The sequence below is a fragment of the Dendropsophus ebraccatus genome, chromosome 2, assembly GCF_027789765.1.
Source record: "Dendropsophus ebraccatus isolate aDenEbr1 chromosome 2, aDenEbr1.pat, whole genome shotgun sequence".
Lineage (NCBI taxonomy): Eukaryota > Metazoa > Chordata > Amphibia > Anura > Hylidae > Dendropsophus > Dendropsophus ebraccatus.
The window spans coordinates 176,016,058-176,027,057 of NC_091455.1; the positions used below are offsets into that span (position 1 = coordinate 176,016,058).

The window sequence follows — 11,000 nt, forward strand, 5'->3', positions numbered from 1 at the left end:
GTCTGGATAGAAATAGATGTGAGACATAGCCCACAGGCTATTCTTACCTCTCTGCAGGTTCCCCAGTGTCCTTCTGCATCATCTTCGGGTCCCCAGCTGAACAATCCTACCTCCAGCTCCAAGAGACTCATCTTAGCAGTGACAGCCCGTTCAGCCAATCACTGGCCGCAGCTGCTGAGACGGAGGCGGGGTCCTTCAGCTGGGGACTTGAAGACCATGCAGAAGGACCCTGGGGATGTGAGGAGAGGTAGAAGCAGGCAGTTTGTTATGTTATTTAAAGTGACTGTACCACCAGGCCCAGGCTGAAGCACTGGAGGCTAGTGGCAAGAAACTCCAGCCCCTCCATGACGTGACTCCATTAGAATCAATGAAACCCTAGAGGGGCAGGGGTTTCCTCCCACTAAGGGTGGGTCGGCCCGCCTCCAGTGCTTCAGCCTGGGCCTGGTGGTACAGTCACTTTAGGGGTACAAACACACACAGCGTATACACAGCAGATACGCAGCAGATTTGATGCTGTGTTCAGTTATTTAGATCTAATTTGCTGCGTATCTGCTGCGTATCGCAGCAGTAAATACGCAGCGTATATGCCGTGTGTGTTTGTACCCTAATAGCATAATTGCCATTGTTTTTAAAACAACAGCCGTTATTTGCAATTGTGGTGTCCTACCAAAGGTGTTACTAGTTTGAACACCACTCGCAAAAGCCTAGTACAATGAGGAACACTGTTGTAATGAAGGGTTATATTTTAGTTTGACCACAAGAGGTCATTGTCTATACATATGTAACTTTTGCACAGCTGTAGTTAAATAAGGATTACTGTTTTGTTTGTGATTTGGACACCAATGACAGCTACTCTTCTCTTTTATCTATCTGTATCCTTCTTTCTTCTTGCAATCTCTTCTCCATCACTCACAGGAGCTGTTACAAACCCTGTAGGAAGTTGTCACATGGGGAGAGGAAGTGTAGACCCACACTTAGTTCTTTTCTGTTTCTCAGAGGAGCAAGACACACAGATCAGGCATCCCTGCTGAGTTTAGCCAGAAGCCTGGCTCTACCAAGTTCCCTGTCCGGGACAGACCAGCTGTAGAGTATATTTATGGAAGACACAGAGACTTTATTTCATAAAGCAACACTTCTACCTATAATGCAGTGCTAAACACTACAGAGAGGAAAAGTCAGAGATCACCCCAACCCATGCCGTGAACAACTTAAAGCGACTACCCACAATCTGCCCCCCCCCCCCCCCCCCCCCCCCCCGAAACCACTTGTACCTTCGGATAGCTGCTTTTAATCCAAGATCTGTCCTGGGGTCCGTTTGGCAGGTGATGCAGTTATTGTCCTAAAAAACTACTTTTAAACTTGCAGCCCTGTGCCCTACGGGAGTATCTGTACCCTAACTTTTCACAACAACCCTTCCGTCCCTCCTCCCCACCCTCTTTATCATTAGGAATGCCACTGAAACATTTTCTCCTGTCTGAACATTGCACAGGTCCTTAACGATCCAGCCTATGTTCAGTATTCACACAGTTGATGAATAGGAGAAAATCTGACTGGAGCATTCCTAATGATGAGGAGGGCGGGGAGGAGGGACAGAGAGGGTGTGCCAGCCTAATACATACACAATCTAAGCCCTGACCTTTGGGCACAGGGCTGCCAGTTTAAAAGTTGTTTTTTAGGACAATAACTGCATCACCTGCCGAACGGATCCCAGTACAGATCTTGGATTAAAAGCAGCTATCTAAAGGTACAAGCGGTTTGGGGGGGTCAGATTGTGGGTACAGAGTCACTTTAAACACAGTGCAGGACAGTATCCTTAAAGCTATAGGAACTGATCCGGATAGAGCAATATAGCTAAGAGCCTATGTAGTCTATCTCGCAAGGCAGGTGACACTGGGAAACACTTGGACACTTCGCTCAACTCAGGTAACTAGGACTGGGGCTTGTGTCACCCTGATAGGATGGGTAACTCGACACTGCAGGTCAAAAGATGGTATAGCTACAAAGGTCGAAACACGGGCACAAGTATTTTTCTTTCAAATATTCTCAAGTATTCTTCTAAAGTTCCAGCAGAGCACAGTACTACATTGGGTTGGGACTCTCACGACCTACTCCTCTCCACTACTCAGAACTCTCTCTCTACTCTTCTCAGCACTCAACCAAGTCAGCACTGCTACTCTATTCTACTCTCAACAGTTCTCAGTGCAGATCTAGTAAAGTCAAGATTGTAGTATGCTATTCACTTGTATCACAGAAGATCTACTAGTAAAGAACAAGTTTATTTATTTTACTGTGGTTATTGCACCAGCACCTACACACAGGCTACACCGTCCGTCCTGGGTCATTTACCCTTTCTGTGGGTGGTGGTACTGACAGTGTGGGTGGGTCATAACTCCACTCCGGACCACCGTGATAAGCGCCCAAGGAACCCATCATAACCCGGCAGGTCACCAACCATTGGGGAAGGGTATAGCCAGCCGCAAAAAAACTAAAAGCAGGTGTGCCTTATACCTGTGTATAAGGCACAACCTACCACCTGGCCACAACCTACCACCTGGCTGAGCTATACTCCACCAACCAACCATCACAGTAGTGAAGTCACACAGTACCATCTAGCAAGTGACCGATCGCAGCTGCTGCAGAGCGGTGCACACCACCACAGAATGAAATGGCGGCCGTCCAAGCAATTTCAGCAGTGAGTGAACATAGCCGTTCTGTGTTTTCAATCCACTCCTGGATTTGGTTGCAAGATACTGTGTGTGAACATAGCCTTGTGTTCAATGGGATTTCTTCTCTGTGCGTGAACCTACCCTTGGGGTATGTGCACACTGAGGAATAGGTGAGGAATTAAAGAGGAATCCGCTCTTATTTCAGCTTGAAATTCCTCCTGTAAAATATGAACAGAGTAATGTCCCATTGTGTTCAATGGTATTTCTGTTCTGTTCATACTGCAGAATTTCTGAGCAGAATTTTCTGCTGCTGATCTGCTTTCTGCCCTAAGGGTGGGAGACTTGGGTTCCTCCTTCCATAATATCCCCTATTTTGTTGATGGGGTCTTTTGATTTTGCGGTGGAATCACACATGTACTGTAACTCAAGATGCCTATAGACAGGAGAACATCACTGTCACATAAGTTCCTAACTGAAAATTTTCAGTGTGGCGCTCACCATATTTTGACAGTGGACATTGTGGGAACACTGCAGAGGACACATCTGCTCAATGGTGGCGTAGTTGAACTAAGGCCGGTTATTACATAATTCCAGCCTTATCACACTCTGCTCCCTGCCTGCACCGCTCCTTGTAGGACCCTGGCATCTATAGTACTGCTCTGCTCAGGGCACAGGATAAATTCATGATTGCAGGGATTCCCAGCAGAGAATGTCTCCTCCCATCTAAAATACAAGTGCACTGTCACTTCATTCATTGTCTCTAGGAAATAGCCGAGCACTGTACTCCTGTACATAGGAGATAAGTCCTAATGGTAGGATAACCCCTTGCAAGTGAAGATGTGTACAGTCCAGCTAGGTTACAGGACTCCCACATGTTGGCTAACTGTGATGTGGATATTTAGGGAGAGGCTGCTCATAGTTAAATTGGTTGTCCCAGGAAATCCTGTGTCCCCCCCCCCCCCCCATGGAATAAAGCAACAAACCAGCCATACTTACCCCCCTCACTGCCCCTGGCTGCTCCCGCTGTGCGATCTTTCAATCCTGACTGTGTTCCTGTTCTGCCGGCTTCCACTGACATCCAGCTCCCCAGATCAGCTCTGTGGGTAAAGGCCGTATTACACGGCACAATTTACCGGGTGAAGCAAGCGCCGGCCTGTCCGCTCAGCATTCACTTCCCCCATGTTCCCCACTTGCTGCCTGTGCTATTACATGCAGGGAGGAGAGGGGACGCTCAAATGACCATTAGAAGTCAGTGGCGGTCCTTTTACACAGGGCAACAGCAGCTGCCGGTTGCTGACATTGTGTTAGCTTATGGTTTCCTTTCAACATGCGCCATTACACTAAACAATTATCAGCTGAGCGAATGGTAATCGGCCAGGTGCGGTGTGTAATAGGGCCTGATCATAGTGCGTTTACACAGAGAGATTTATCTGACAGATATTTGAAGCCAAAGCCAGGAACAGACTATAAACATGGAACATGTCATAAAGAAAAGACTGAGATTTCACCTCTTTTCAAATCCATTCCAGGCTTTGGCTTTAAAAATCTGTCAGATAAATCTCTCTGTGTAAACGCACCATAAGAGGGAAGCAGGATGCAGTTAGTGGTGAGGCGCGATTCCCTATTGCAAAGCATACGCCAAAGACTGTGACACGGAAGCAAGTAGGAAATAAGGAAGCTCACACAAAACTCACAAAAGGGGTGCAACTCAGTGTCTAAAACACATACCAAGTAATACCAAGACACCACAACAGACAAAAATGCAATGTAGTCGGCACTGCCAGATATAATCACAACAAACCACCCCAACTATGAGTACAATAATAAAGAACAAAGATCAAATACACAAAGAAATTAGCAAAAAAAGTGCTGTAATGCAAGAAAAATAGTGCAAGAAAATGCTAACAACATCCCTGTAAACACCCAATGATTGCACAAAAGTGGCCAAACTACAAGCCTGGCAAGATGTAAACTCATCCTACAATCATAGAAACTGATGCGTGGCGTCACACACAAGGGGGAGATTTTTCAAACATGGTGTAAAGTGAAACTGGCTCAGTTGCCCCTAGCAACCAATCAGATTCCACCTTTCATTCTCCAAAGAGTCTGTGAGGAATGAAAGGTGTAATCTGATTGGTTGCTAGGGGCAACTGAGCCAGTTTCACTTTACACCATGTTTGATATACATTATCTACCCCAATGATGAAAACACTGACAAAGCGGCCAAACTGACAAAGTCATTGTGTGTGATGATACGCGTTTAGTCTGCCAGGCTTGTCGTTTGGCCGCTTTTGTGGAATAATTTGGTGTTTTTTTGGTAATTTCTTTGTGTATTTGATCTTTGTTCTTTATTATTGTACTCATAGTTGGGGTGATTTGTTGTAATTATATCTGGCAGTGCCGACTACATTGCATAATATTACCAGGTTTACCTATTTGCATATACATGATCATGTGGAACAATACTATTGTTTGATTTCCTGGTGGGGTGAGGGTATATATATCTGTGTGGTTTTTTAATTGTTTTTCATTTTTGTCTGTTGTGGTGTCTTTTTTTTAATCCAAAAAAAGATTAAATTATTTCATTATTTTGGTGGTGTGCGCTTGAGTATATAGTGTCCAGCTTTTTTCTTTCTTTTTTTTTTCATTTTTTCAAGTCTTGTCCCATCCCATCATAGTAGATCTTTCCCCCTTTCTCTGTAGGGAAGAAATAAGTGAGAAGGGAGCTGGGAGGAGCAGTAGGAGTAGGATCCAAGCGGAAGGTCCTTGAGAACCTCATGAGGTTTCCAACAAAATTCCCTGGGGTGGGGGTGATCCATGATCTTCCTCTCTATCTTGTGGATGGTCATCAAACGTTCCTTGGTAAATATATTATTTACCTCATCCCCTCTGGCTAAGAAAATAAGCTCAATCCGCCAGTGAGCATGGCTCTGAGTGTTGGGGGTCACATAAACACCTGAAAACTCCTTCACCGTAGCCCCACGAGGGTGACGGGACTGGTTCACAGCAGAGGATAAGGGCACTGAAGACTCAGTGGCCGTGAAGTTAGGGTGGGGTGGGGGCGGTGGTCTCGTGCGGATAAAGTAAATTAGACAAGAATTATGATAGTGGGAGGTTAAGTTGTGTTGTCACAATAAATGTGTAATGCTAACGGTTGCCTCTCGGGGTGGACTCCATGGGAATACTCTGATTTGTATTATTCTACAAGTTTACATGGTTGTGGTTTGTTTCAGGGGGGGGGGGGGGAGATAGGGGTATTGTTGAAGAAGTATTTTGGTTAATGATTTCATGGGGTTTGTTTATGTATCTTTTTGAAAAAACAGCTTTTTTCTTTTGATACATGGAAGCAACTAGGAACTAAATGGTTGGAAACCTACAAGGTATTAATAGAAGAGTCCTTGTACATCTTTATTGCTCTTGTGTCTGAATAGTTTCCCTGCCATAGGAAAGTGGTGCACATTAGTGTATGGAACTTGTAATACACCTATAATTTAAGGCCATGGCGCTTTCAGCTGTTCTGTATACAGCTCAGAATAGGAGAAGACTACATACCTGCCAGGGTTTTCATAGGTACCCTTTAAATGCTCATTACATAAGGATTCTTTTAAAAAAGGAGAACATATGATGCATAGCAAACAAATAGTATACAGATACAGTAAATACTACTAGATATTAAGCACAATATCATACTTAGTAAATTAGTCAACTGGTTCTGAAAGGATCTAGTGTAAGTTATGCTGTGAACTAAAAAATTAGGCAAGTAAATATGAGAAACCTTGTTTGTGTTATGTGTAGAGAGTATTTTTATGGTTACACATTGTTTAATCTTATGTGTGAAAAATATTTATTAGTGTTGAGCTGCTCAATGTTCATGCTTGCAGCTATCAGATTGTTCATAGCATAGTAGATTATAAACTATACAGTGTACAGTGACATCTTGTGGTTATTCTCAAGAATTACATCTCTTCTGAGAAACTTTTTGTTGATGTAAACATTTTAGATAAACCAGAACTCTGGACCAATTTTTTGTTAAAATCGCTTGTATATTAGTTCAAAGGATACAAAAACACATGATTTAAATCATGGGTCTCCAAACTGCGGCCCTCCAGCTGTTGTGAAATCACAACTCCCATCATGCCTGGACAGCTAAAGCTTTGGATTTGGCTGTCCAGGGATCATGGGAAATGTAGTTTTTCAACAGCTGGAGGGCCGCAGTTTAGAGACCCATGATTTAAATCAGCGAATATATTAGATACTTAAAATAGATTGGTTCCAACATATGCCTGTTGAAGGCGCAGGTGTAGGTAGTCCCTGGTGTCCTGTATAGTATGTAAGTGCAGAGGTCCAGAGTTCTTAAGCAGATGAACAAGTTAACTGGCAGGTTTTCTGAAAAGTACAGTAGAGTACGTTTAGAGTAACAAGTTCCCATATAGCGTACTGCATTTGCCAGCGGTACCCCTTAATACTGGTCATTAGAGATTAGCGAGTTTACATTACAAACAAACCAAATCGCTTTGTTTGCTCAGCAGTCGACTTATAGGCCATCTGCCATGGATTTTTGTACTGTTCCCTGCCGCTACACTCCGGGTGCCTGAAAAAGCTGGAAACAGTCCTGGGAAACTTTTCCCAGTTTCTCAGAACTGGATTCAGCTTTTCCAGGCACCTTGCTGTAGCGTCAGGGAACAGCATGGAGAATTTTTTGCTGATGTGACCCTGCTCACCATAGGTGAGCTAGCGTAGGGGCATAGCAAGGCACAGAAGGGACATGGCCTCATCTTGTGCCTGATTTACAATAGCAAAAAAGCTATACCAGCTCAGACCTGCTGTAGATTTCACGGAATACACTGAAAGATGTGTGCCGTGGGCGTGGCCCAAGTATCTAAAACTGATGTTGGGCCTGCTGGTGAGTTCTGGTGTTTTGGAGGCTACTTGTTACGGTGTCCAGGAGTGGTAACACCCACCCCTAGACACACGCAACCGGACCTTGGTTAGAGCTAAGGTAAGGTGCTAGGTGTAGGTGTAACCTGGTTAATAACGCTCAGCGATACACAGGGGCACCTCACACAGCAGGGAGTTAACCCCACACTACCCACTGGCCTATCCCTCCTCAGCTACACTCCACTGCAACCTGTGGGGGGCCGCCCGGGTAGCTGTTGCTGCTGTTACTATGGTGCGGTATTCATACTGGGCTGTGCTGTGACTCCCAGCCCCCGCACACAGGCCGCAGCCTCCTCACTTCTTGGCTCTTGTTGTTGCGGTACAATCTTCAAATAAATTGCCTGGAAGAGAGGTGCTTTTTTGTAGTTTGCCGCTGGCAGCAGAGTGGATACAGATACATCACTACAGATCCCAGCAAATTCCCTATTAAACTGCTGGGGTGTACGCAGGTGCCCACCACCATCTGCACTGCCCCATCACAAGACCTGTGAATCATGGAACCACCATGTATTGTCTGATGATTTTTCCTTATTATAGGTGTTTTTTTTCCTAATAGTATTAATCTGTACATGAGAATATTCTTAAGTAAAAAGCCTAAGGCCGTGTTCACATTTTTTAAAACAGCGGCCGCTGTCTGTGAAGTTCACCCCAGCCGGTACTGCAGTATAATGAACATCACTGCTGGATGAACATCACTTCTCCTTAATTGGAATGCGAGCACATTCAGGTGCTTTTTAGAGCATTCATTTTAGAGCAAAAACAAGACACAGGCAAGTGTTATACAGGTATATATTGAGTGTGCAGCATCCCAGCTTGTGGATGGTGCGGAAACATGCACATAGAGTAGGGGGGTGACAACATGACTTTTAATTACTGCTATTTAAAAATCTGAAGTCTTACAGTATTTATTTGCTGCTGTATGTCCTACAGGAAGTGGTGTATTCTTTCCAGTCTAAGACAGTGCTCTCTGCTGCCACCTCTGTCCATGTCAGGAATTGTCCAGAGCAGTAGCAAATCCCCATAGAAATCCTCTCATGCTTTGGACGGTTGCTGTCAAGATTTTTAAATAGTAGTAGTTCACAGAGACTACTACAGTCTCTTCAATCAGTGATGGCTTCCATGGAACATGGAAAGTTCTTCTCTTCAGTAGACACCAAAGATGCCTACTTACACATCCCGATCAACCCCTCTCATCAGCGCATCCTGCGCTTTACTATTCACTCCGCCCATTACTAGTTTGTGTCCCTGCCATTCGTCCTTTTCCCAGCACCCAGGGTCTTCGCCTAGATCCTTGCCACAGTGATGTACCTGCTACACTCCAGGGGGATTTTGGTTGTTCAGCACCTGGAGGACATCCTGGTAAAGGCAATCTCTAGGGAGAAGAATCTTTCCAGCCTTAACATTCTCCTAGACATCCTCTCCAGGTTCGGGTGGCTAATCAATTGACCCAAATCTTCACTTGTCTCTTCTCAAAGGATCTCCTTTCTAGGAATGATACTGGATACTTCTTCAGCAAGGGTCTTTCTCCTTCTATACAAGCAGTGATCCCTGCAATCAGGAGTCTGTCTTCCAGATGAGGTCCTCAGTGACTCTCCGCACCTACATGAAAGTGCTGGGCTCTTTGGTTGCCTCTTTCGTTCCCTATGCACAGTTCCATACTCATACTCATATTCAAGTAGCAAATCTTGCTTGCTAGGTTGATCCCCAGACTCATTGGAGGGGAGGATCACTCCAATTGGCGCTCACTGATGTAGTGGTCTAAAACTTTCAGATTGCTCCTTTCTGCCCCTACCTTGGCTACTCCTGACAATGTACGCTAGTCTCTGAGGCTGGGGGGCACCTTAGTCAACCAGACTCTGCCAGGACAGTCGTCTCCAGCCAAGTCTCTATTCCCTATCAATATTTTGGAGTTGACAGCAATCCTCACGTGCCTCCTGCATTAGACGCAATGGCTGTCAGGACATCCAGTAAAGGTCCAAACAGACAGTGCCACAGCTGTGGCTTATCTAAACCACCAGGGTGGAGAACGCAGCCGGGCAGTCATGGCAAAAGCAGCTCGGATCCTCAAATGGGCAGAATCTCATGTCCCAAACCTGTCTGCCGTCCACATCCTCAGAGTGGAAAACTGGATTGACGACTATTTCAGTTGAGAGCAGCATGAACTAGGGGGATGGTCTCTTTACCAGGAGGTGTTCAAGCAGATTTGTTCCTGGTGGGGGCACCTGAACATGGACCCATTGGCATTTAGATTCAACAGGAAGGTTCATTGCTTCATCTCCCAAGCTCACGATCCAGAAGCCTACGCAGTGGATGCCCTTGTAGCACCTTAAAACAGCTTTGGTCTCTTTTATGTGTTCCCTCCCCTGCCGCTCTTTCCCGGTCTTCTCAAGTGGATCAAGACGGAGAGGATTTCAACAATTCTGGTGGCCCCAGATTGGCTGTGTCAAGCGTGGTATGCTGACTAAATGCATCTGATGACCGACGCTCTGTGGCGCCTTTTAGTCAGAGAAGACATCCTCTTACAGGGTCCCGCCTGCCACCCAAATTTAAAACTGCTACTTTAACAGTGTGGCTGTTGAGGCCGCCATTCTGAGGAAATGCATTTTTTCAGAGTGCAAGGTCCAAACCATGTTGAAGGCGCAGAAACCATTCTCAGCACGCCTTTTTTACCGGATGTGGAAAACTTCCTTTACCTGGTTCAAGTCCAGGCATCTCCATCCTCTACAGTTTTCCTTTTCTAAGATCCTCACAATTCTTCAGAAGGGTCTGGATTTCTGGTTGAGCTTTAGTTCCCTGTTCCGCACTGTCGGTGCTTTTCCATCACACTTGGGCATCAAACAGGACATTGGTGCTTCCTTCAAGGAGTGGCCCACCACACCTTCGTACCAGCACCCGTGGCGCCATGGGACCTGAACCTTGTCCTTGAAGCCCTCCAATCATCCCCTTTTAAGCCACTTCATGACATACCCATGCGCAACCTAACCTGGAAGTTTGTCCTTCTTGTGGCAGTTACCTCCCTCCCTTCTGATTACGATTCTTTGCTATTCCCACCCAAAGGTGCCTGTGTCCGCCAATGAAACGAACGAGAAAAGTGGATTTTGTGAGTACCGTAAAATCCTTTTCTCGTCTAAGTTCATTGGGGGACACAGCACCCTCCCATAATTCTTTTTGGTGGTTCAGCTTGTTCTGTGTATCCACTAAGGATTCCGCTTGTTTTTTGGAGTTAGATTTATTTCTGTTTATTTTTTGCATTCTGCCGTGCAGGCTTCTCCTACTGCTTCAGTACAAACTGGTTTGACTCTCTGCCTGTAGGAAGGTATACCCACTGTGTCTGTGTCCCCCAATGAACATGGATGAGGAAAGGATTTTACAGTGAGTACTTACAAAATCCACTTT

At 45.4% G+C, this 11,000-nt stretch overlaps 1 protein-coding gene across 2 annotated transcripts in view; it reads right to left on the minus strand.

Annotated features, from left to right (window-relative positions):
• Positions 1–4,669, minus strand: part of STK31 (serine/threonine kinase 31) — a 41,883-nt gene extending 37,214 nt beyond the window's left edge. For both annotated transcript variants that reach the window (XM_069958781.1, XM_069958780.1), the window contains exon 1: positions 4,649–4,669. In XM_069958781.1, coding sequence (XP_069814882.1) covers positions 4,649–4,654 — 6 coding nt within the window. In that variant the 5' untranslated portion in view covers positions 4,655–4,669. The remainder of the gene's footprint in view (positions 1–4,648) is intronic.
• Between the last annotated feature and the right edge of the window lie 6,331 nt (positions 4,670–11,000).